Source organism: Peromyscus maniculatus, chromosome 8, assembly GCF_049852395.1.
Source record: "Peromyscus maniculatus bairdii isolate BWxNUB_F1_BW_parent chromosome 8, HU_Pman_BW_mat_3.1, whole genome shotgun sequence".
Taxonomy (NCBI): domain Eukaryota; kingdom Metazoa; phylum Chordata; class Mammalia; order Rodentia; family Cricetidae; genus Peromyscus; species Peromyscus maniculatus.
In genome coordinates, this window is record NC_134859.1 from 12828209 (window position 1) to 12855408 (window position 27200).

The 27200-nt window shown below is 42.9% G+C and overlaps 1 protein-coding gene across 19 annotated transcripts in view; it reads right to left on the reverse strand.

Moving 5' to 3' along the window:
- The window catches only part of LOC102906714 (ATP-binding cassette sub-family A member 17-like), a 75490-nt gene that overhangs the window by 14525 nt on the left and 33765 nt on the right, over nucleotides 1–27200 (reverse strand). For 16 of the 19 annotated variants that reach the window (XM_076578000.1, XM_076578002.1, XM_015997666.3 and 13 more), the window contains 12 exons: nucleotides 22603–22758; nucleotides 22200–22410; nucleotides 20461–20611; nucleotides 18458–18556; nucleotides 13081–13243; nucleotides 9988–10294; nucleotides 7591–7864; nucleotides 7223–7427; nucleotides 6261–6480; nucleotides 3987–4145; nucleotides 1492–1670; nucleotides 374–496 (listed from right to left, as the gene is read on the reverse strand). In XM_076578000.1, the coding sequence (XP_076434115.1) occupies nucleotides 374–496; nucleotides 1492–1670; nucleotides 3987–4145; nucleotides 6261–6480; nucleotides 7223–7427; nucleotides 7591–7864; nucleotides 9988–10294; nucleotides 13081–13243; nucleotides 18458–18556; nucleotides 20461–20611; nucleotides 22200–22410; nucleotides 22603–22758 (2247 nt within the window). Of the gene's footprint in view, nucleotides 1–373; nucleotides 497–1491; nucleotides 1671–3986; nucleotides 4146–6260; nucleotides 6481–7222; nucleotides 7428–7590; nucleotides 7865–9987; nucleotides 10295–11497; nucleotides 11532–13080; nucleotides 13244–18457; nucleotides 18557–20460; nucleotides 20612–22199; nucleotides 22411–22602; nucleotides 22759–27200 lie in introns of all 19 variants that reach the window. The other 3 variants (XM_076578006.1, XM_042283686.2, XM_076578005.1) reach the window with 2 other exon arrangements.

Genomic DNA, 27200 nt, shown 5'->3' on the forward strand with positions numbered 1-27200 from the left:
CAGACATGCAGGCAAAACACTCAAACATAAAATAAAAACACTTTGCCGGCCGGTAGTAGTGCACACCTTGAATCCTGGCACTCGGGAGGCACAGCCAGGCAGATCTCTGTGAGTTCAAGGCCAGCCTGGCCTACAGAGTGAGATCCAGGACAGGCACCAAAGCTACACAGGGAAACCCTGTCTTGAAACCACCCCCGCCAAAAAAAGAAAAGTATCTTGCTTTCTAAAGTCAACTATAAGATTGCAATCAGAGTATTCAGGAAGCAGGGGTAGGAGGATCATGACTTCAAGGTCTGTGTAGGCTGCCTAACAGGACCCTGTCCCAAATCAAACAGACAAACAGATAAAGGAGCAAAGCTGAATCTAACTTTACCTTTGACACGTCTTTAACAATAAGTGGATTTTTCTTTAGTAATGTTTCCAAATAAAACTTGATGGTTTCTGCCTCATCTAGTACATCTTCGTCTTCTGGCTCTGTTACATTGAGGAATGTCCCCTGTGTTCCCGAGACAAGGGTAGACATGTAACATTTACAAGGGTAGAAGGTAGAACTTGACTGGAGTCAGAAGGGACTGGGCCTCTCGGGTACACCCCAAAGGAAGGAACTGAGACCAGGAGGAGGCAGGCTTGCAAATCACAAAGCATCAGCTTTTGAAGAAAACAATTTTTGTTGTTGTTTGTTTTTTCAAGAAAAGGTTTCTCTGTGTAGTTTTGGTGCCTGTCCTGGATCTTGCTCTGTAGACCAGGCTGGCCTGGAACTCACAGAGATCGGCCTGGCTCTGCCCGAGTGCCGGGATTAAAGGTGTGTGCCACTACTGCCTGGCTGAAGAAAACAAATTTAAAGCCCAGGAAAGTGAAGATGTCACAAAAGCCCATATCCCTCAGTTTCCTCTGGAGGGTGTTGGCTCCTCGGGCTAACTGAACAGGCCTTTCCTAGTCTGCTCATAGCTGACTGCAGAGGAGGTGTTTCACAAGGGGAGTTGATCTAGCGAGCCAGGGTCTTGTTGCTATTCAGCTGAGGAGCCGGCCCTTAAAACACCCCAGGGGGGTCACATGTGGACCAGGGTCTCAGGGGCCTGGTCAGGTTCTCCTCCTCCTCTGGAGGTCTCTGGGCACGGGCTGTCACCTCTCTGCCCTGGGATTAAACAGATGGGCTCTGGGATCCCTCTGATATGGAGAATCAAGACAGCTAAGGAACACAGGAAGGAAGCTCCAGAGCAGTGGTTCTCAACCTGTGGGTTGCAATCCCTTTGAAGGTCAAACAACCCTTTCACAGGGGTTGCATATCAGCTGTCCTGCATGTCAGATATTTACATTAGGACTCATAACAGTAGCAAAATCACAGTTATACAATAGGAATGAAAGTAATTTTATGTTTGGGAGTCACTACAACATGAGGAACTGTATCAAAGGGTCACAGCATTGGGAAGGTTGAGAACCACTGCCAGGCCTTGACCTGTTTTTACATGACTTTCACCTCTGTTTACTCACCAATTTTTTTTCCCTAGAAAAGCCAGAAAGCCTGGATTTCAGTATGGAGAATGTACTGGCTTCAATGAGGAAAATCAGGATAATGTACAAAAGTCCCAAGAAAGCCAGAGCTGTCAGGTACTTCCCTATCCCCAGAGATTCCCAGGCATAGATGTTCTTTTGGACCACATATCCTTCTGCTGATAAGAAAGAAACAGATGTTAGCTCACCTTTTTGGAGATTTTCAAAGTTTCTACATCTTTATAGATAGCAAGTAAATTTCCATAGTAACAAATATTACTAAAAGAAGCATCATCACTGCTTATCACCACATCCTAGCAAATGGTAAGCAAGAATATTTTTCCTTGCTGTAACCAATGCTCTATGAAAACAATGCAATTTGCTGAGCATGGTGGGTCACACCTGTAATCGCAGTACTTAGGAGTCTAAGGTGGGAAGATCATCATAAACATGAGATTTTCTGGACTATTTAGCAATTCCAGGGACTCCTGAGATATATGTGAGAGACTGTCTTAAAACAACAACAAACAAACAAGCAAAACAACATCCACATTTTATGTGTATAGGTGCTTTGCCTGCATGTATGTCTGTATATCATCATGTGCATGCCTGGTGCCCACAGAGACCCAAAGAAAACATTCCCTAGAATTGGAATTACAAATAGTTATTAGTCACTATGAGGGTACTGGGAATTGAACTCAGAGCTTCTGGAAGAGCAGCGAGTGCTCTTAACGGCTGAGCCACCTCTCCAGCCCTTAATTTGTAAAATTACGTTTGTTTACGTATTTATTTACTTATTTGTGTGCCCATGTGTGTATGCATAGGACAGGGGGCACATATGCTACAGCAAGTTTGGAGGTTAGACAGCTTGTGGGAGTCCATCCTCTCCTCCCACCAGCGGAGTCCCAGGGGTCAAACTTAGGTTGTCAGACTTGGCAGCAAGCACTGAGCCATCTCACTGGCCCAGGTATTATCTTCTCAAATAAAAATGGAATAATATTATGCATTTTCTTCTCCAATGTACTTGCTTCACTTAATATAAAATGGACATTGACCACATAAGAATATACAGATAAGCCGGGTGGTGGTTGTGGTGGTGGTGGTGGTGGTGGTGGTGGTGGTGGTGGTGCACACCTTTAATCCAAGCACTTGGGAGGCAGAGCCAGGCTGATCTCTGTAAGTTTGAGGCTAACCTGGTCTACAGAGTGAGATTCAGGACAGGCACCAAAACTACACAGAGAAACCCTGTCTCGAAAAACCAAAAAAAAAAAAAAAAAAAAAGAAAAGAAAAGAAAAGAAAAAGAAAGAGAAAAGAAAGAAAGAAAAGAAAAAACAGAATACACAGATAAAATCACTTTTGATACTTATATCATTTTCTTTTGTCTAGGTGCACCACAATTTGTTAACTAGTCTCCTTTTGGTATACCTGTAGGTTATTGACTTCCCTTAGCATGGCAGTGGTTCATATCCACACAAAAATCTACACATTCTTGAGTCCTATACAAAATGGCAAAGTACAGTTATCTCTCTGTATTCCTAAGTTCGGTATCCATGGGTTCAACCAATGAGAAATTGGGGTGTCAAAACTTTTCAGAAAATAAAAACTATCTGTACTAAATATCTATAGTTTTTCTCCTTGTCATTATTCTTAAATGTAGAGTAACTACTATTTATATAGCACTTACACTATATTAACTGTTTTAAGAAATTTAAAGATAATTTAAAGTATGTGGGAGCAGACTTGAATATAGTTCAGTGGCAGAACACTTGCCTGCTACGCACAAGGCTCTGTGTTAGATTCTGAGCAACACACACACACACACACACACACACACACTCACACACACACACACACACACACACACACACACACACACACACACGGAGGGGGTGTTCAGATATGCAAATACTATGTCATTTCATATAAAAGGTGAATGTTACAATGAATTATAGCTTGGTGGGTTGGTACATGCCTGTAATTAGGTAAATCTTTCCAAGTTCAAGGCTAGCCTGGTCTAAATAGTGAGTTCCTGGACAGTCAGGGATACATAGAGAGACTTTGTCTCAAAAAAGACAAGTCATTTGGGTAGTGGTTACGCACACCTTTAATCCCAGCCCTCAGGAGGCAGAAGCAGATGGATCTCTGTGAGTTTGAGGCCAGCCTGGTCTACAGAGTGAGTTCCAGGACAGCCAGGGCTACACAGAGAAACCCTGTCTCAAAAAAAAAAATCAAAAAAAAAATCATATTATATAAATAATACCAGTATAAAAATGTTATCAGCATGGAGGCGGAAAGATGGCTCAGTGGTTAAGAGCACTGGCTGCTCTTCCAGAGGACCTGGGTTCAATTCCCAGCACCCACATGGCAGCTCACAACTGTCTGTAGCTCCAGTTCCAGGGCATCCCACACAGACATATATGCAAGCAAAACACCTATACACATGAAATAAAAATAAATAAAACTGTTACCAGCAAATTCCATTTATAATACTTACAAACATCATTGCAGTCAATATCACTCAAGTTCTTAGCATTGCAAAGCTTTTTTAGTTCAAAGTTATAGTACAAGTTGGAAAAAGCCATTCCCAGGCAATGTCCAGGAAATATTAGGAAAATATAATCCAAGGAGTCTGAGAGTTCTGCATAGCCAAGGTCTGCAAAGAGAACAGAAGTGTGGGTTTTACTTACATGAGTCAAGTGCCCACTTCACCGTCCCTCCTCACTCACTTCTTTAGTCCAGACCATGGTACTCTCGTGTCTCCACCAGAAACCCCGTTTCCCTGACTCCTGGTGTCGACTCTCCCTCTAGTCATTCAGCCTCTAGGCCACCAGAACTAGTCTTTGCTTAGTTCCTTCGCTCTGTCACTTTATTTCCACACCCTTGTTCTGGTAGGTGAACCTGAAGAGCATGTTGTCTGAGAAAATCCGAGGGGGCATGGCTACAGGAGGGCTGGGTGAACAGGGGAGGAAAGGCAGAGGGGACATGTTGGAGGTGAGCTGAGACAGATGGACCAGGGCATAGGAGCCAGTCTGGAGCCGCTCTAGTGTCTTATTCCCACCCCCACCCCCCCACCCCCGGACTGAGGATGGAACCTAGGGCCTCATGCATGCCCAGCAAATACTCGACCATGTTCCCAGCTCTGGAATGTCATCTTGCAGTCAGAAGGGGTATATGGTCCCTTCCTCCATGGTTTATGGAGACTAAACTGCCATGAAGGGTCCCTTTGGAAAGAGGAAAACTCCCCAAATAAAAGGGAAACTGTAAACCAAATTTTAAGTAAAATATAAGGGTGAGAACTGGAGAGACAGCTCAGTGGTTAGGGCACTTGCTGCTCTTACAGGGGATCTGGATTTGGTTCCCAGCACCCACATGGCAGCTCACAGCACTCTAACTTCAGTTCCAAGGAATCTGACACGCCTTGATGGCCACTGTGGGTACCAGTCACACAAGTGCTGTACATACAGACATTCAGGCAAACATTTATTCACATAAAATAATTCTTCTTAATTTTTATGTGTATGAGTGTTTTGCCTACACATATTTTCAGTATCCTTGACCTCCTGGGACTGGAGTTAAAGACATTTGTGAACCACCATGTGGGTGCTGGAAATAAAACCTGGGTTCTCTAGAAGAGCAACCAATGTTGTTAACTGCTAGTCCATCTCACCAAGCCCCCAAATTACTTTTAAAAATAAAGAAAAAGGACAGGCTGTGGTGGTACATGCCTTTAATCCCAGCACTTGGGAGGCAGAAGCAGGCGGATCTCTGTGAGTTTGAGGCTAGCCTGGTCTATAAAGCAAGTTCCAGGACAGCCAGGGCTGTTACACAGAGAAACCTTGTTTTGAAAAACAAAACAAAAGAGAGGAAGGGAAGAAAAGTCAACCTGGAGCATCGAGAGATGGCCAGCAGTTAAGAACTTTTCGCTCTTACAGACGACTGGAGTTTGGTTCTCAGCAACTATGTCAGACAGCTGACAATCACTTGTCACCATAGTTCCAGAGGATCTGGGGCCCTCTTCTGACCTCCATGTGAACCCCTAATTTTGTGCACATTCACACAGAAAAGCACAGACACATACACATGATAATAAAATAAATCTTAATAAAAAGAGCATTGTAGAGGTAACATGTCAGTCATTTTTGTCCAACCCTGATGCAGAGATGGTAGCATAAACATGAAGATGCCAGTTTCAGGTGTATGTTGTGAATAATGACTCAATCTTAGTTTCTTTTGCTTACCAGGAAGCCCTCCTCCAATGCTGACGTATTGACTCATTACCTTCCTTTAGAAGTAAAGAACATTCATTTTAGTGAAGTGCATGGGTCCCAGGTGAACGATGATTACTAAGTGTGTACAGCCAGGTAAAGTGGTGCCCAGTTCCGGGCCAAGAAGACCTCTTCATTCCCAGAGTTCCCTGGTGTGTGGTTCCTTCAGTCAGCCCTTTCCCCACGACCCAGGGGCAGCCCCTTTTCTGATTCTGTTTCCAAGATTAACTCTGTCTGTTCGTGGACTTCACACAACACATAGCAGATTCTTTAGCGCCATGTGGTCCCCTTTTAAAGCTGAGCAATAATCTACTGAGTGAATTTGATTGAACTGTTTGTCCGCTCACTGTGGCGATGTGTTTGGCACACTCCAGCTGGGGATCTTCAGCCCACAGCAGCTGTGAACGTTTTCTCACGGGTCTTTGGTAGACACACATTTTTGAGGGTGTAACCACTGGGGCTGTTAGAAGAGAGGTTTACTCAAAACGTAGATGTGATCTCACCTTTATCACTTGTGACCGTGACAAGCACAAAGGGGCCAATGCTCAAGAAGGTGAGCATCACCACAAGCTTAGCACACGCATTCCCAGGAGTTTTAAAAGAGAAGCTGACTGTGTAGATGAAAGGGATGACAGCCCAGCCATAGAGCATCATTATCAAGACCACCGCTGGGGTGCTCTCAGGATGGGCAAAAGCTTCTTCCTTATACCAGAAAAACACCAACTAAAGAAAGGGGAGAGGGAAAAATTGGAAACATCAGTGAGTGTTCATTCTAAGTGCTAGTAATACAGTCATTCAGCTTACTTAATTCATGTATCTGTGGGGATGGGGTGGAGTTACTGCTTGTGAGCCAGGGATGTGTGTGTGGAGGGCAGAGGGCAACGCTCTAGAGCTGGTTCTTCCTGCCATCTTGTATGATCTAGAGATTAAACTCAGGTCATAAGGCCTGTGAGCAAACACTCACTGAGCCGTCTCCCAGGCCCATAATCTCAGGCTTTAAAGCAAGCCGTTAACAATACTTCCAGGCATGCACTCGTGAACTAAAGTGCAGACTCTGAGATCGGCTCTCAGGAGCTGCCCCAGAGTGTCAGTGATGCAGTGAAGTAGGATGAAGAGATGCTTATGAAACAGAACAAAGCAGGGGATGACCCACTCTGCACAAAATACTCAGGGAACCCTCGGACTACTTGATTCCATCACAACCAAATACATACACGTCTCCAAAACATTGACGGAGGCAGCAGCTCTGTGGGTGCCACAGAAACACCACAGAGCAAGGTACCCCATTCCTGAAGACATCAAAGCTAAATGAACTCGTACCAGGGTTGGTGATGAAAGAGCTTTCGTATCCACCTTTCTAGTCAGGGCTGGCTCCCACTTGAACTTCCCAGCTGGTTCTGCATATGGGGCTTTAAGGGGAGTCCCTGGTCCATAGGGAATGACCCCAGTGCCACCCAGTACTCACCACTAGCAGGAGAGTGGGGACAAGGAAAGAAATGAGATCCCACAGCAGAGCGGAGAGCCAGAACGCAACCGCACTGACACCGCTTATAAACTGGATGTTCTTAGACTTAATGTTTTTCTCTGTGACTGTCAAGATGGAGAAAGAGCTTGACAGGAAAGCTATTCCAAAAAGAAAGTTGGTAACAAGGTAATGTCCTTTAGGGCCCCTGTAAAGGACAGAAGATGAGACAGAAGTTTAAGTAAAACTGTGAATTGCAGCCTTCTTCCAAAACAATCATTTGGAATTAAAATGAAACAAAGAAAGAAATAGTGGGAAAGCGAGAGTCCCTACAGATGTGTAGGCTTGAGGATGGGGGAAGTCGCACGTACTGGTACAAGACACTCTCTGAGAGCTCTTCGGCCGTCAGAGGCTGAGGGTAGTTGATTGTGGTAATGGAAGCATTGGCACCAGAAATCAACTTGAAGAGGAAATTGTCCACCAGAGTCAGAGCCAGGCCCGGGGAATGGTATGCCTGGTTGTTGAACAGTGCCTTCACTATGGTGCGGTTATTCACGTCCTCAAAAGAAGCTGCCACCACATAGAGCTTATCAAAGTCCTCAGGGTTCTCTTTTGCCTTTTTCAGTAGGAAGTCCTCTACAGAACCTAGAAGGGAGCCAAAGGTACATTGGGCAATAAGAATTGCTGAGAAAATATCACAGCAGCCACACAGTGCATCTGTCATGAGCCCCTCCCCTCCCACCCCAGTCTTCTGCTCATTTTGGGTTCCCCACCACCAACCTCACATACATCCAAAGGCTGGCCTTATCCTGCCCTGCTCCATATTGAATTCCAGATGATCTCCAAATTTCCATCTTTTAAGTCCTTTTGAATTCCAACTACTTTTTTCCTTACTACCATCTCAATACGTCTAGTCACATAATGCCTTCTGGACCATGTGATCCTAAACAAAACTCTTCAGTGTCTATATAATATCTCTGTACTTGGTGCAAAAGGACACACCTAATAATAGTATGCTCAGACCTACCCACTTGCAGTGACTCTGACCTCTAGGCAAAGCCACACATCCACATACTATAAAGTGCACTTTCTGTTTTGTTTTTGTTTGTTTTTGAGACAAGTTCTCACTATGTAGCCCAGGCTGGCCTGAAATTCACAGAGATTGGCCTGCCTCTGCCTCCTGAGTGCTGAGACTAACAGCGTGTGCTACCATGCCTAGCTTAGAGCCCATTTTCTATGTTAGGTTTTGGATAGAGTTTGTTCCTTATGAGTTACATAGAAAGTCAGTCCCAGTGTAAGGGAACAGGAAGGTGGTGAGCACTTTGATGTGGATGATGTGTGGGTTGGATGCTTCCCCATTGGGGTTATTCCTGCTCTAGCAGGAGTGGGTTACTTCTCTGGAGATGGTTGGATAATGGCAAGAGTGTGCTATTATGTCAGTGGATTCAGCTTCTTCTTCCTACCATGAAATTCCTTCCTCCTGTCCACCATGTTCCAACACACAATGTGAAGCTCTCCTCAGAAGCCGACAGATGATACCTCACTCTTGAAGTTCTTAACTTTTGGAACCATGTGCCAGAATAAACCTCTATTTTCTTTTCTGCTGCATTCTGACAGAATAAGATAAAACTATCTAATCATTGTCCAGACTCTTGGCCTCGTGTCTTTAGATTCTCTCGACACCAATGAGTCCCTTAAGCATGCAGGTTCATGTTGTTTGGAGTGTCTTTGGTTATCTTCCCTTCCCACTAGCCATACCAATCACATGGCAGGCTCTGACTGTGGGGTTTCCTTGGATCCTCCCGAGCTGAGATGTGTCTATCATAATCATTGCTACTAGTTCTGGAACTACGTAGCAGAACGAGGCCTCTTGCTTAGAAGTTCCTTGAGGGCTGGCACTAATTCTGTTCACGACTATATTCTCAATTCATAGTGCCACATCTCATATACAACCTACCTATACTTTTAAAGCTGAAAAAGACCTTTAGTGATCTTAAAAAAATAATGACATTATTACATTGGACACCAACTATACAAAATGTTCATTATAAAACCTTCCCAGTGATACTGCACCAAAGGGTTCTCCCAAGTTCATGAATGAAGAAACTGAAGCTTTGAGAAGCATAGTGTGTTAAGCTTTCTGTCACCATAACAAATACCTAAGAGAAAGGTTTGTTTGGGCTAATGGTTCAATTCATGGTTAGTCGGCCCTGTTGCATTGAGGCCTGTGGTAGAATATCATGAAAGGAGTGTGTGGAGGTGCAAACTGGTCTCCTCATGGGTGAAAAGTGGAGAAGGATGAGGAAGGGTCTGGGATAGCTCCATCCCCTTCAGGAATGTGCTATCAATGACCTGAAGACCTTCCACTATGAACAATTTCTTAAGACTCCACAACATTGGCCAGGGAGAGGTAAAAGTGTAAAGCATACACCTTTAATCCCAGCCCTCAGGAGGCAGAGGCAGGAGGATCTCTGAGTTCCAGTCTAGCCTGGTCTACAGAGTGAGTTTCAGGACAGTCAGAGCTACACACAGAAACCCTGTCCTGAACAAACAAACAAACAGAAAAGACTCCATAAGCTCTGAAGACACAACCGTCGCATCTCTAGAAGTCCTCCACTTCTTGTTATCCAGAGTCTACATGATGTTTTTCTGACTTTCTGGCTTTTCAGTCTGACTTCAAAGAGCACTATGTGGTCAAGAAAGATGCAGCTTCCCCACAAAGAAAAACAGGCCTACTTCCTGTGCAGCTCCCTCGTCCTGCTGCTTACCTTGAATATACAAAGGAATCTGTCCTGCAGCCACAAGCATCTTTATAAATTTATCCGAAAGTTGAGGACCCAAGAGGGAATTGTCAGAAACAAAAAATGGAACAATTGTCTGACCATATGTTTTTAACGTCAGCTCCAAGGGTACATTTTCCATTTTCTTTGATTTGAAGTCAAAAAAAGTGAGACTTAACACAATGATCAGCAGAGGCAGCAGAATCTGCACAAACAGCATCAACCTCCAGTTGCGTAGCGAATATGTGACCTTTTTCAGGAGCATGGCATAGAATTGTTGGCAGAGAAGACAGAGCTACAGTTAAAAGAGAAGGAAGATGCTGCATCAGCAGAGTGGCAGAAGCTGGAAGCACCGAGGAGCCTTCTGCTCACACCTCACAGCCCTTCACTTTACATCCCACTTTCCAGTTGTGTTCAGATGTGCTTCAGGTTAAGATGCTTTATGAGTCCATCCTGCTAACTAGCAGCAAGAGGAAGTACCAATTAGAACACTTCTGGAGGTAGAACTTACAGTACTTCAGATACCATATATAAACGATAGCATTTTTTCTTAACTTGTAAAAATTTAAATTTGATGAAAATATGGTGGATTGGTGGATTTTCACTTGTTACATTTCATTGGTGGATGTTTCATTTGTTACAACTTAAAAAAATTTGGGGGGGGGGCGGGCACTGGAGAGATGACTCATTAGTTAAGAGCATTGGCTGCTCTTCAGAGGATCCAGGTTCACTTCCCAGTACCCACATGGGTGGCTCACAATCATCTGTAATTCCGGTTCCAGGAAATCTGATACCTTCTTCTGACCTCCATGAACACCAGGCACACATGTGGTGTACAGACATACATGCAGGCAAAGCATCAAACACATAAAAATAAATAAATAACTCTTTAAAAATTTCTTGCAGGGTGGCACACACCTTTAATTCCAGCATTTAGGAGGCAAAGGCAGGAATATCTCTATGAGTTCAAGGCCATCCTGGTCTGCATAGTGAATTCCAGGCCAGCCAGGGCTACATAGTGGAACCTCATCTCAAAAAAAAAAAAAAAAAAAAATTCTCAAGATGAATACAACTTAATTTTGAAGTGATCTTTAACTTACATGTTCTATTTCTAGTCAGATAATTTGTATAAATAGGGAGGACCCATAAGCATGTCCCTGTGGCCTGTGGCAATGATAGTCAAAATCAAAATATATAGTTATATGCCCCGAGGTCCAAGGAGAGGACCCCGAGCCTGGAGTGGGAAGCCTCCTGGGTTAGCGCTGCAGGTGCTCACTTGGCTTCTCCGTGGGGACCATGACTGAGGATGTGTGAAAGAGCCTTCAAAACCAGGTTCCAGTGCTTATACATGTAGCCCTCTGCCTAGGAGCCCCTGGGAAAAGAGGCCCCAAGTTTAAATCAGGCATTCCAAATTCTTGGCCAAAAATACCAACAAGTCACTAGAGGTCTCAAACAAACATTATCCGAGTTTTCTACCCTTGATGTGATGGACACTTACCTTCAACATTCTCCAAAGGTCTGTTAAAACTGATCTGAGGGCAGACATAGAAGTACTTTATAAGAAGCTCAGGGGAGGTACCTTCAAAGACACACCATGGCCACATGGCACCAGATGACACCTTGCTAAGGATTTTAAGAGGCAGATGGTTGACCCCAACCCCAGACACTGGCTTTATGGATGATAACTTCCCCGTTATCATGTGGTCAAGACTGTGAAACTAGGTTATCTCTAACCCATAATTTTGTATTATACTAATACTGTTGACAGCTAAATGTAAACTACATTATAAAATGTATATTAATATTATTTTCTAATATTAAGAAAATACATAGATTTCTCATGTATTTCATAAGGATATGTGTACATATACATGTAATATTTTTTTACAAAAGGTCTCTCTAGAAAGCCCAGGCTAGTCTCAATCTTAGAATATTCTGTCATCCTCACACAAGTTGGGATTATAAATACACTTTCTAAAATCTGAATTCTAGGTGGTACAACACATGACTTACTGCACAGTGCAAAGATTATGGATTCTGGCCTGTACAAGTAGTTCTTTCAATACCTTACCTGATGAAGAATGGCCAGACCCCTGCTAGGATGTTTTTGGATACTATTCTTCTATTGGGTTAATTACCACTTGTGGTGGTTTGAAGGAGAATGGCCTCCAAAGGCTCCATATATTTGAATGTTTGGTTCCCAGTTGGTGGACTGTTTAGGAAAGACTAGGAGGTGTGGCCTTGTCAGAGGGTGTGTGTCAATGAGGGTGGGTTTTGAGGTTTCAAAAGTCTATACCAGGCCTAGTCTGTCTGTCTGTCTGGGTGTCTCTGCCTCCTGCCTACAGATCGTGATGTAAGCTCTCTGCTACTATTCCAAGGCCATGCCTGCCTACTTGCTGCCATGTTCTCTGCCATGATGGAAATGAACTAATCCTCTGAAACTGTTAAATGCCTTCTTTTTTTTTTATTCATCTATGTATTTTACATCCCAGCTACAGCCTCTCCCCACTCCTCCCCTCCCAGTTCCACTCCTCCTCACCCCTCCAATCCCCTCCTCTTCTGTCTCCATCCAGGAAAGGGAAGATCTCCTGTGAGTTAAATGCTTTCTTTTATAAGCTGCCTTGGTCATGGTGTTTCATCACAGCAATAGTAACCCTAAGACATTTCTGCCTTTGAACTAGAGCAGGCTGTGTAACATTGCTGAAGCCTCATGGACCCATTCTTTACCTTATTTTATTGACACAGGATCTCTACAGGTAGCCTAGACTGGCCATGAACTCATAATCTTCCTGCTTCAGCCTCTCAAGCACTGGGATTATAGGAATGTGTTACTAAACCCAGCTCTTTTATTATTTTTATTTTTTGAGACAGGGTTTCTCTACATAGCCCTGGCTATCCTGAAACTCACTATGTAGACCAGGCTAGCCTCAAACTCACAGACATCTGTCTGCCTTTGTCTCCTGAGTGCTGGGATCAAAGGCATGTACCACCACACCCAGACTAAACCCACCTCTTGAATGATAGCATGATTCCATCAATTCAACCACACTTTTTTGCATGTATTTGAAATATACTGCTTACTCCAGTATTTAGTTTGATTGACAGGCCAGTCTGCATTGAAAAGATCCTTGAGTGAAGATATTTAATTCTGTCAACAGGAACTCTGTGAACTCGGGGATGAGGCTGAATAGAGGGTCGCTTCTCAGTTAGGATATTTGTGCTAGAATCAGCCAACTTACAAACTCTAAACCAAAGCAAAAACATAAGCAAATACAGTCTCAAAATCACAATACATTTCATTTTGTTTGTGTTTAAACAATGAAATTCATATAATATTTAGAAAAAATGATAAGCTGGAATAAGAAAAATGATGAGGAAAGGAACTCTGTCTAAGTTGTGTAATGGGTAGCATGGTCCTCTATAAGCACTGAGCATTGCGTTAACTCACCACTGTCTTCCAAAGATATCAAGCAACACTATCATGATTAGATTTTTGTTACCACGCCCCCCTCAGCTGAGGACCAAACCCAGGGCCTTGCACTTGCTAGGCAAGCTCTCTACCACTGAGCTAAATTCCCAACCCAGATTTTTGTTACTTTGTTTTGAAAAGTACTATATGAAAATTAAAACAAAATAATATATTAGTTAAACTTATAATCAAAACTTAAAATTTAAAAACATTTCACCATTAAGATTGCAGACCATGGGCCAGGCATGCCTGATATATTGTGTATCCCAATATATTGTGCACCCTAATAAACTTATCTGGGGATCAGAAGACAGAGCCAGCCACTAGATTAGACATAAAGGCCAGACAGTAGTGGCCCACACCTTGAATCCCAACACTTGAGATCTCAGCCTTTGTTTGGGAAGCACACATCTTTGATCCCAAGAAGTAAGATGTAGGGCAGAAAAAGGTATATAAGGTGTGAGGAAACAGGAATTCCCACTCTTTAGACTGAGGATTTTGTAGAGGTAAGCTAGTGGGTAAAGCTTAGATCCATTTGGGTGAGGACTCAGAGGCTTTAAGTCTGAGGAAACAGGATCAGGTGAGGAGTTGTTGAGGTGAAGTTGGCTGTGGCTTGTTCTGTTCTCTGATCTTTCAGCTTTCACCCCAATATCTGGCACCTGTTTTTTTTTTGTTTTGTTTTGTTTTTTTATCTTTTATTAATAAGACCTTTTAAGATTCATGTTTGCCGGGCGGTGGTGGTGCCCAAAGCTACACAGAGAAACCCTGTCTCGAAAAACCAAAAAAAAAAAAAAAAAAAAAAAAATTCATGTTATACACGCCTTTAATCACAGCACTTGGGAGACAGAGGCAGGTGGATCTCTGTGAGCTGGAGGCCAGCCTGGTCTACAAAGTGAGTAGTTCCAGGACAGCCAGGGCTACACAGAGAAACCCTCTGTTCCCAAAAACCAAAAGCTAGATACCAAAAAAAAAAAAAAAAAAAAAAAAAAAAAAAAAAATCACAGGTCAGGAGCTTAATAAGCTCCAGTTAGTGGTTCAGAGAAGCCTACTTTTCTCCTGATCCTGAACTTAGACTGGTTTTGCATTTTGAAATGGTTACATGTTGGGTAGTTACATAAAGACGCACATGCTATCCTGATTGTTTAAGCTTACGCAGTATAAAATGCTATCTGGCGTTTCTTGAGACAGGGGTTCTCTGTGTAGCCCTGGAACTGGAACTTGCTCTGTAGACAAGCTGGCCTCGAACTCACAGAGATCCTCTGCCTCTGACTCCCAAGTGCAGCTTTTTAAGAATAGTTTGCTGACCCCTGCTCTAAGCAAAAAGATGAGCCCATTCACAGAGTAAAGTGTTCATTGCCAGGTAATGTATTTCTGTTCATAACCCTTGAGTCATTTTTCTATTCCTGGGAATTTGTCCTAACAAAAGACATAATTAGTTGTGGCTAATTTTTCCTTCAGCAGTTTTATAAAAGGTGCTACATTTGTTATTTATTACTGCAACACAGATTATCATCAAAGTTGGGCAGCTTAAAACAACTGTAACACTTATTATCTCACAGTTTCTGTGGGTGAAAAAATGGAGAGTGAATTAATTGTATTGTTTTTGCCTTAGGCACTGCATGAGGCTGCATGTTCTCTAGCTATTGGCAAGGGTTGCAGGCACCTGGAGGTGACAGCAGGGCTGTTGGGTCCTTCTAAAAGCAGGAGGTACACAGAGCTTTTCATGTACCTCCTCTTCCCCTATAATTAACATATTGTATTAGTGTAGTACACTGTTAAAAATTATGGACTAGTATTCCAACAGGTTCTTTAAAAAACAGAAATTGGGGTGTGTGTGTGGAGAGATGGCTCAGTGGTTAAGAGCACTGACTGCTCTTCCAGAGGACCCAGGTTCAATTCCCAGCACCCCCATGACAGATAACAACTATCTCTAACTCCAAGATCTGACACCTTTACACAGACATACATGCAGGCAAAACACTAAATAAATAAATAATTAATTAAAAAAACAGAAATTGGCAAGTTTATATTAAAGTACCTATAGCAACTAAAATAATCTTAAAAATTAGAACAAGTCTGGAGATGCTACAGACTACCTGCCTCTAAAACACACTGCAAAGCTACAGCAATCCCAACAATGTGGCACTGGCATCTAGGACAGAATAGATCCTTGAAGCAGAACTGGGAATGTAGAAAAATTAAAGTCAATTGACTTTTGGTGATGAAATACAAATAATTCAATGTGGAAAGAAAAATCTTTTCAACAAATATTTGTATCCCTACTAGATAGCCAAGTAGAAAAAAACGAACATGGACAACTTTATATCAAGTCACACTCCAAAATAATCACTAGTTGAATTATATACTTAATTTAAAACTAAAATAATAAAGTTCATGGAAGTAAAGATAGGGGAAATATTTAGGATCTCCTAAGGTAAATATTTTTAAAAATAGGATAGATTTTAAAAGTCCATGAAAGACTGAAATGTATAAATTAACGTTCATAAAAATGGAAATGTTTTCATTAAAAACTGCTAGTAAGGCTGGGTGGTGGTAGTGCAATTCATTAATCCCAGCACTCGGGAGGCAGAGGCAGGTGGATCTCTGAGAGTTCGAGGCCAGCCTGGTTAGTTCCAGGATGGCCAGGGCTACACAGAGAAACCCTGTCTCTAAAAACCAAAAACCAAAATCAAACAAAAACAAAACAAAACAAAAAACTGCTAGTGAGGCAGGCATGGGTGTAATCCCAGCTGCTTGGGGATCCTGAGAAGGGGATCATACATTCAAATTTATTCCAAGGCCAGCCCACTCAGTGAAACTCTACCTCAAACTAAAATAGAGAGAGGACTGAGAATATATAGTGGTATAATTCTTGCCTAATATTCATGTCACCCTAAGTTCAGTACCCAGTGAACACACACACACACACACACACACACACACACACACACACACACACACACACACCTGGTCATAAAAATATGAAGAAACAGCTAGAGATGTGGCTCAGTGATTTGCACTCACCTAACATAGGAGAGATCCTAGGCAGTCCCTACCTAGTACCACAAAAAGGGGAAAGAGATAAAACTATTTATTTCAAAAATATTTTTCTGCTGTGCATGGTAGCACATGCCTTTCATTCCAGCACTCCAATGGTAGAGGCAAGTGATCTCTGTGAATGTAAGGCCATTCTGGTCTGCATACATGAACTCCAGGCTGGCCAGGGCAGCATAGTGAGCCCCTGTCTCAAAAAAAAAAAAAAAAGTTTCCTATCTTGAAAAACCAGAACAAAACACCTAGTGCTTGGCACCAGAATAAAACGACTACAGGAATATAGTTTGTAGGTATGCAGATCAGTGGTGCAGCACATAAGGCAGAGGAACAACACTGATAAATGTATAAGAATCGAAATCATTTTTTTTTTTTTTGGTTTTTCGAGACAAGGTTTCTCTGTGTAGCTTTGCGCCTTTTCCTGGAACTCACTTGGTAGTCCAGGCTGGCCTCGAACTCACAAAGATCCGCCTGCCTCTGCCTCCCGAGTGCTGGGATTAAAGGCGTGCGACACCACCGCCCGGCTTTTTTTTTTTTTTTTTTTTTTTTTTTGAATCGAAATCATTTTTAATCTCAGACAACAATAATGTTTTGTGAAGGCTAAAAAGATTCAGAATTTAAATGCACAATAATATATAAGTTGACAGTGGTGGGACATGTGACTTAAAGGTCCTGGTATTTTCCAAGAGCAGGCTAACGATTCCAATTTCTTTGAGTCTTTGACAAAGATATTGTATCTCAACATCTAGGCTGATCTATTAAAATAACACAATTGTGGTACCTAATTTCCAACAAGTGTGTATGGGTGGTTGAAAACAGAATAAGGAAGAAACAAAATCTGGGAGAGAAAAAAATCATATACAACAATAGTAAAACACATCAAGTAAAATACATTTGAATATTTTATGAATACATAACCAGCTACACATTCAAATCGAAATACAAACATTGCCAGACTGAATAAAATCACCCCTGTACTCCTTGCCAAGCTCTGGCCTGGTATAGCTCCCTAGATAGCAGCATTCCACCAAGGTCTTCCTAAAACTGAGCCTGCATTCCCGATTCAGGGTGTACAAATTGGTTGGTGGATAAACCAGTTAGCCCAACAACTGCTCCATCACGGGGATTCTTTGTAAAAGAAGTAATAAGTTCTCCACATTGTTAAAAACAGCTAAGTCAAGATTATGTTACTTGTAGGCAAAAGCATCTCAATTGATAAAATGGTTGTTGCCAGGTTGGTCACATACACTTACAATCCCAGTGCTCAAGAAGCAGAGGCAGGAGGACCATTCCAAGTTTGAGGCCACCTTGATACATATAGGGATTTTCAGACCTAGTTAAAACTATATAGTGAGATCCTGTCTCAAAAAAGTAAAAAAAAAAAAAAAAAGATTTGTTAGGTGGGTGGCGCATACCTTTAATCCCAGCACTCAGGAGGCAGAGGCAGATGGCTCTTTGTAAGCTCGAGGCCAGTCTGGTCTAAATAGTGAGGTCTAGGACAGTCATACACAGAGACCCCCAAAAACACGTTTGTTGCATGATAATACATTTAGCACAATCTCTTATTATCTAATATCCTCTTAGATCAAAAGTACTATTCAGAGGCTAGATGGCCATTTATAAAGACAATTAGGAAAGAGAGTCAAGCATTGGGTAATGTTCAGATGAATGATGCTTAAGATCCCTTCCAAGCCTAAGATCTTTGAAGCTGTCAGTTTTGTGTGAGTGAGTGTGTGTCAATGACAGAGAAAGACGTCTGGTGTCTTCCTCTATTGCTTCCTATCTTGCCCCTTGAGACAGGGTCTCTCACTGAGCCTGATGATTACTGTTTCTTTGCGAGGCTGGTCAGCCAGCAAGCCCATCTTCATGCTTGCGCAGCAAGTGCCCTTGCCTGCGTGAGCCACCCCCCAGCCTTCCAGTTGTTTTATTTTTGCTTACCGTATGAACACTTCCTCCATAGTGGTGACAGAGACTCCCAAAGCAGAGATTCCAAGCTCTGTCTGTTTCTGTTCCAAGTCAGTAAACAGAGCTTCAAACCTAGCAGGGAAAAAAGTTTTATTTCTGAAAGACGGAAGGCAAATCATTTATCACCCTGAGCTCTCTATAGCAGAGAAGACATGGGGTCTGCTGTCAAGACATCTGTTCAGATCTCAGCTTTATCACTTAGTTTCATAACTATAGATTGTAAACTTGTAATAGTATTTGCTTTGGAAGGTTCCTATGGGGCTAAATCTAAAATATATCTAGTTCAAAAGTGAGGTTTTGGTATTTCCAAGCCTAGGCCTAAAGAGGAGTGCCTGCCCCCCTCTTTTTCAGTCCCTCTTGAGATGCGTTTTCTTTTCTTTTCTTTTCTTTTTAAGATTTATTTATTTATTATGTATACAGAAAAGGGCGCCAGATCTCATTACAGATGGTTGTGAGCCACCATGTGGGTGCTGGAAATTGAACTCAGGACCTCTGGAAGAGCAGTCGGTGCTCTTAACCCCTGAGCCATCTCTCCAGCCCCAGGATGTGTTTTCTTGGATTCTACCTGCCATGCGACAAGAAGCCCAGGTCATCTGAGATTCACCTGAGGAGCATTGGAAGCTACACTTAGCGGCTCCAGTAAGCACCCTGTTGTTAGCCAGCACCGTTTTCCCAGATGTGAGAAGAAGCCACCCTGGATATTCCAGATCATTCTAGGCCCAGAAAAAAATTAATGTGGAGCATAAAAGCTATCCAGCTCAGTGCATCCAACAGACAGAAACTTCTGGGGCAGGGGTAGGAAAGAGTTATAGACCCTGCCTTTTATGTGCAAGACCTTGAACTGAATCTCCAGTACTCGGGCAGGGAGACACGAAAAACACTAAAATAGTTGCCACTTTAAGCCAGAAATTTTTGAGTTACATTGTTATTCAGTAATACACAACTGATTCAGACTTTGAAACAAAAGCACTATAACTCTGTAAAACCCTCTGGATTCTAGAACACCTGCCATGTTTTGGGGACAAGACAGTGAAGTGAAGGCAAGAGGGGCTTTAAGAGAAGTCCAGACAGAGACTGGAAGGACAGGGAGGAGGTTGTTATTTAGTGGCAGAAGGTTTGGCAACATTTTCAGTTGTAGTTATAGGAAAGACCATATTTGTGTGTAAGTGTGACATGGCACGACATGTTTTGAAGACTGAGTGTGGCTTTAGTCTAAAAAAAGGTGTGAAGGCCGGGCGGTGGTGGCGCACACTTTTAATCCCAGCACTCGGGAGGCAGAGCCAGGCGGATCTATGCGAGTTCGAGGCCAGCCTGGGCTACCAAGTGAGTCCCAGGAAAGGCGCAAAGCTACACAGAGAAACCCTGTCTCGAAAAACCAAGAAAAACCCAAAAGATAAAGGTATGTTTCATAATTTGAGAGGACACCTACAAAGTGCTTATATTATACCAGCTTGGACACTCTTCTATAGTCAAGGATCTGGCAAATGAAGCTAGCTATTCATCTGTAACAGCCAGTTTTTAGGAAGAAATGATTATTCAAAAGATAGAGCGAACAGCCAGTGGATGAAGTCAAAGGCTGATTAAAACTACTCTTATGGAGCAGAACCATCAATATGCATTCCCTGTTTCAGAAAAAGCAGAAATATGAGACACATGTCCACTCAGAATTTAGAATCACTGAGGTCTAATGTGTGCTATTTGCCTTTATGTTTGTTTTTGAATGATGTCTCTATGATCACCATTATATGCTCAGCTCATTGGGAGTGTGTGGATCAGATAACCTCTCTATTTCACAAGTCTTCAAGAAGAGCCATAGTCAATGAACCCAAGTTCCACGATAGACATAATTCAGATAATGGGAGCCTGAATCCTATGCTGATCCTGCAACAGGAGAGACTGTATTTTGCATGTGAGCATGTGTGAAGGATGTGGATTTTTGTGGCCATGGTGGACTGTACTAGCATCTTGGTCCATACCTGGGCATGGTCTCCTTAGGAAGTATGAATATCACTTCTTCTCCAATTCTGGACTCCAAGATTGCATCTGGTATGTGATAATAAATCACACTAGAAAGCTTCGTTGTGTCACAGAGAGGTGTTTTTATTAAAGTCATATAATATCCTGCACCTGAAATACCATGTAAAAGACTATTGAAATCATCTTATTCTTTATACTATTCTTCTTAGGCCATATTTAGTTTCCTGTATCTCAGAATAAACATATTTAGGGCAAAGAGAAGGAAATCTTACGAGGTCAGTTTAAAACATAATGACCTGGCTTCAGAAGCTCTGCAATGCTTTTCTAGAGTCTTTTCTTCTATTTCAGGAGATGGAACAGTGGCAAATCTAAGTGCTATGCAGTGATAAAGGACTAGAGTAAGGGTGGAATTCTGAACATAAGAATGCTGTGCTAGCCGGGCGTGGTGGCGCACGCCTTTAATCCCAGCACTTGGGAGGCAGAGCCAGGCGGATCTCTGTGAGTTCGAGGCCAGCCTGGGCTACCAAGTGAGTTCCAGGAAAGGCGCAAAGCTACACAGAGAAACCCTGTCTCGAAAAACCAAAAAAAAAAAAAAAAAAAAAAGAATGCTGTGCATTGGGCGGTGGTGGCGCACGCCTTTAATCCCAGCACTCGGGAGGCAGAGCCAGGCGGATCGCTGTGAGTTCGAGGCCAGCCTGGGCTACCAAGTGAGCTCCAGGAAAGGCGCAAAGCTACACAGAGAAACCCTGTCTCAAAAAAACCAAAAAAAAAAAAAAAAAAAAAAGAATGCTGTGCATTGTCAGGTACTCACCTGGACAACTGGGTTGACAACAGAGTGAGAAGATGTAAGATTAAAGACAGAGAGATAGGCTATGAGGCATCTGTAATAATCCAAGTAGGAGGAGATAGTGATCCAGACCAGAATGCCAGAATGTGGCCAGAAATTTGAGAGAAATGGATAGAACTTAATATATTTTTTGGTTTTGTTTTATTTGTTTTGTTTTGGTTTCTTTTTGAGACAAGGCTTCTCTGTTTAAGAGCCCTGACTGTCCTGGAACTCACTTTGTAGACCAGGCTGGCCTCGAACTCACAGAGATCTGCCTGCCTCTGCCTCTTGAGTGCTAGATTAAAGGTGTGTGCCACCACCACCCAGCTACTATATATATTTTGAAATTAAGACCAACAACATTTGCAGATGGGTCAGACACGGGCTGTGAGAGAAATGGGGACCAGAGAGCCTTTGGCTTTGTTTGTCTCTCTTTTATAGATTAGAATAAAAAAATTCGGGCTGGAGAGATGGCTCAGAGGTTAAGAGCACTGACTGCTCTTCCAAAGGTCCTGAGTTCAATTCCCAGCAACCACATGGTGGCTCACAACCATCTGTAATGAGATCTGGTGCTCTCTTCTGGCCTGCAGGGATACATGCTGTATACATAATAAATAAATAAATCTTAAAAAAAAATTCTAAGAAAGGATAAACTAACCTGGTGCCTGGATGAAGAGGCAATACATTGACAAACTGAAATATAAACATGGGTCTTCTGATTCTAAGTCTCAAAGATGCTTTTACTTCATTTCTTCCTCATTCTCACAAGATCTTCCACTGGACCAACAGAACAGGAAATCTAGGGAAGGCTGTGCCTAGCCAGGGTCAGGGCCCTTCACAAGGGCAGTGGAGAGTGGCACTGACCTGTCACAGGACAGACGCTGAACTGGACTCCCACTGCCCACTACTCACCATATTTTTGCTTGAGGAATGGTGGCGACCCACAACACTGTAGCTCCCCCTTGGCCATGATGGCCACGCGGTCCCCCAGCAGGTCAGCTTCATCCATGAAATGGGTGGTCAGTAGGATCATGCGGTCACTCTTCTGCTGCTGAAGAATGTCCCAGATGGCCCTCCTGGAGGTGGAGTCCATGCCTGAGGTAGGTTCGTCCAGAATCAGTACCTGGAAGAGCAGGGGTAAAAAGCCTTTCGACTCTGACAGAACCACATCCCAGGCCCAGGCTGGCCATGTTGCAGGACCCTGTGCAGCTGAAGCTGCAGCTTGGAGGTTGACGAGATGTCCTCACCACCCTGGGTTTGTTCTTGTAGGGAGCCTGAGTTGGCTGCATTACAAAGCCAGGCCCCTGCCCTATACCTTGGAATCAGCTATGAGGGCGATGCCAAGTGAGAGCTTGCGCTTCATCCCCCAACTCAGGAACTTGCACCGCGAGTTCCACTTGTCCTTCAGACCGAGGAGGGGAAGCATCTCTTCTATTTCTTCATGACAGTTCTGGCGAGACAGGCCTTTCAACTGAAAGGCAGGAAATGAGAGGCTATGGAGCAAGTGATACTGATGGGAGCTGAGATGTCTAATCAACATTTGCTTGGATACACATAACATATGGACAAGAAAAATATGTAAGAAACATTATTTTCAGGGAAAGGGACAAAGGACGATTTGAACTATTTAAGTGAATAAATAAATGTGGGAAATGTAAATGGAATGCACACTTTTCTATCAAAGGGTTGAATGAGACAAAGGAAATCCCATATTTAAAGAAATCTACAAAGATACCATCTGGCAAAAATTCCTCCGAAGAATCAACACCTCCCCCCCCACACCACATACCTATTTTCAGACAGGGTCTCACGATGTAGCTCTGGTGGCCAGGAATTCACTATGTACACCAGGCTGGCCTCAAACTCACAGGGCTGCCTCTGCCTCTCAAGTGATGGGGGCAAAGGCATGTGCCACCATGCCCAGCAAATCAATACTTTTCTAGGATCAAAAACATATCCTGCACCTAATTATCAGTGGTGTCTTTTTTAATTAGCCAACTATATAAGAATGTGAGGCCAGGTGGGCAGTGGTGGCGCATGCCTTTAATCCCAGCACTCGGAATGCAGAGGCAGGCGGATCTCTGTGAGTTTGAGGTCAGCCTGATCTACAGAGTGAGTTCCAGGAAAGGCTCCAAAGCTACACAGAGGAACCCTGTCACAAAACAAAACAAAACAAAATGAATGTGAGGCCAGCTTCTGACCACTCAGGCTGAGACAGAGGACCTCTGCTGTGTATGTTTGTTTACTTGGTTTGATATGGCTACCTACCCTTTTATGGAATCAAAACTATTTGCCTTGTTGAAATACTTTGGGTTGTGTGGTAATGGCCTTGGGCCCGTAGATCCATTTACAACAGTAAATGACTTAAAAATAAATACATCAGCATATAAAAAAAGACACATTATAAGCCAGTTGGTGGCTTTAATTCCAGAGCTTGGGAGACACAGGCAGGCAAATCTCTGAGTTCAAGGCCAGCCTGGTCTGATCAAGTTCCAGGACAGCCAGAGCTACACAGAGAAACCCTGTCTTAAAACAAACAAAACTCCAAAAACAAACAAACAAACAAAAAACCCACATTATGACTAAGTAGGATTTTTTTTTTAAAGATTTATTTATTTATTATGTATACAGCAAGTATGACCAGAAGAGGGCACCAGACCTTATTACAGATTGTTGTGAGCCACCATGTGGTTGCTGTGAATTGAACTCAGGACCTCTGGAAGAGCAGTCGGTGCTCTTAACCTCTAAGCCATTTCTCCAGCCCCGACTAAGTAGGATTTTTCAACAAATGTTTTTAAAAATTACTGTTTTGTTTTTTTGAGACAGGGTTTCTCTGTGTATCTCTGGGTGTCCTGGAACTTACTTTGTAGACCAGGCTGGCCTCGAACTCAGAGCTCCACCTGCCTCTGCGTCTTGAGTGCTCGGATTAAAGGCGTGTGTCACCACTGCCTGACTTTAAAAAAAAAATCACTGTTTATAGTAAAGAATTTATACAGCCTTTGTCCCTGGTTCCTGGCAAGGACTTTCTGAATCTTGGAACTTTCTAAGTGACAGGAGCATCTTTGTTACCACTAGGTCCTCAGGTCATATTAGAGGTCACACAAAGGAGGTGGTTGGGTCTGAAGAGCCAGCTTTGTGCAAGTTTGTATTTCTATTATTTTTTTGGAGTGTGTGTGTGTGTGTGTGTGTGTGTCTGTCTGTCTGTCTGTCTGTGTCCATCTGTGTGTGTATCTGTAAGCTTGTATCTGTGTGTTCGTGCATATGTACTTGTACATGTGTTTAACATATGTACATATATGCAAATGATTGCATGTACACATGTGTGCATGTAGGCTAGAGGTTAGTGTGTGCGCATGTACGTGTATGTATGCATGTTTACCTGTGCATGTGTACATGTAGGCTAGAGGTCGGTGTCTTCCACTATTGCCCTCTACCTTATCTTCCTTGTGTTTTGTTCTTTTTCTGCTTTGTTTTCATCTTATCTTGTGAGACAGTCTCTCACTAAATCTAGAGCTCATTGGCTAGATTAGCAAACCAGTGAGCACCAGGGATCTACCTATCCCATTTCACTTACAAAACCTCCCTTACCCACCTCACCCCAGGCCTGGGGTGACAGACTGCTCAGCTTTTATGTGGGTGGCTTGTGCCACTGGTACTTTTCCAACTGAGCTATCCCCCAGCCCATGCTTTGGTTTTTTTGAGGCATTAGTTCAGGCTGACCTTTCGTAGACTGTGTCACGAATGACCCTGCATTACTGATCCTCCTGCCTCTACCTCTCAGAGTGCTGAGATTACAGGTTTGTACCAACACACTTGATTTCCTGAGGTGCTGGGGATTGAACGCAGGGTGTCATGCATGCTAGGCAAGCTCTCTATTAAGTAAGCTACATCCCTCACCCACAGGTTTGCGTCTTTTTACACTAGCAATAAACAACCTAAAAACGTTCTGTTTACATTAGCATCACTAAAATAAATTTAACCATGTAAAAGCAAAATTGTACATGGAAAACTATAAAACATTATTGAAAGAAATTAAAAGAAAACCAAATAAATAGAAACATTTTATATTCAAGGAGTGGAAACTTTAATATTATTAATAATGTTAAGATGTTATTACTATTCCAAGAACAATACAAATTCAATTCCTATCAAACTTCTAATAGCCCTTAACATATTAATTTTTTTTTAGAAATGGATAAAACTCATGTTCATAAACACATATGTAAATGCAATGAAGTAAAAATAATCAAAATAGTCTTGAAGACAAGAGACAAGTTGGAAGACTCACTGTAAAGCCACGGTGATACGACAGTAAGGTGGTTGCATAAAGACAGACAGACAGACAGACAGAAAAATGGAATAGAACTGAGATTCTGAGTACAGTGGCGTGCATTCAAGGGCAAAGGAGACTGAGACTTTTTTTTAGGATAATTCTTTCTGTATAGCTTTGGCAGCCTGGTCTTATCTATGCAGACTAACTAGGTTGGTCTCAGGCTTGCAGTGATCCTTCTGTCTCCTCAGTGCTGGGATGACAGGCATGTGCCACCATACTCAGCTAAAAAAGAGTCTTTTCTTTCTCTTTTAAAAGTCAGATTTATGCCGGGCGGTGGTGGCGCATGCCTTTAATCCCAGCACTCGGGAGGCAGAGGCAGGTGGATCTCTGTGAGTTCGAGGCCAGCCTGGACTACCAAGTGAGTTCCAGGAAAGGCGCAAAGCTACACATGTGCGTATTTGGTAACCACAGAGGTCAGAAGAGGGAGTCGGATCTCCAGAGCTGGAGCTATGGATGGTTGTGAACCACTATGGGGGTGCTGGGAACTGAACTTGGGTCCTCCTCAGGGGCAACAAGTGCTCTTAATCATTGAGCCACCACTTGAGCTCCTAAAGAGTCATTTCAGTGTGTGTGTGTGTGTGTGTGTGTGTGTGTGTGTGTGTGTGTGTGTGTGTGTGTGTGTGTGCAGGGGTGCATGTGTGGTAATAAGAGGACAACTTTTGTGAGGTAGTTCTCCCCTCTCCCGTGTGAAGCCTGGGGCACTGAACTCAGGCTGTCAGGCATGGTGGCATTTGCTTTCCCACTGAGCTGTCTTACTGGGCCAGAGGTAAATTTAACACCTAAATTTAAAGCCATGAAATGTTAGACAGAAACACAGATGTAAAGCCTAGATGGTTTTCCTATGCCCAGGAAACCAGTTTTAGAATTAGACAAACAGGACTTTAAGCTTTAGCAGAACATGGTGACTCTCGTCTGTAAACCTAGCACCCAGGAGGCTAAAGCAGTAGGAGTATAAGTTTCAGTCAGCCTGGGCTACATATAGTAAGATCCTGTCTCTAAAGAAGTAAGTAAACAATTAAAAAAAAAACCTTTGTGTATCAAAAAATTCACTATCAATAAATGGGAAATAAAGACAATTGATAATATTGGAGAAAGTTTCTACAGACCATATCTATTTGATAGAGGTTTAGTATCCTGCATCTAATAAAAATGTCTCATAACTAAATTACTAGAGGATAAACAACTCAGCTGAAAAATGAAAAAGGGTATGGAGAAAGATTTCTCCAAAGAATACAAATAGCCTCTCCACTCTAAAGGATCAGGCGTCTGGTTTCTTTGGGACCAGAGAGCACTTGTATCTGGGCCTCTGGTTTCAGTGGGACCCAAGGGCACTAAAGGAACAGGATTTCTTCTCCAGGGGCCCGGAGAGCACCTTGAGGCTCAATGCCCAGCTCTAGCACGGGGACCTTAGAGGCCTGTGCAGGGTGTGAGCTTCAGCTCCAGGGTGCTCAGGGTTTCCTGAGACACTGGGGCTTTGGTTCCAGTGGTCCCTATGGTCAGTGTGATGTGTGGTTTTGACTTCTGAGGCCCCAGTGCTCATCGCAGGACTGGGGCAGTCTTTAATGCTGTGGTTCTAAGAG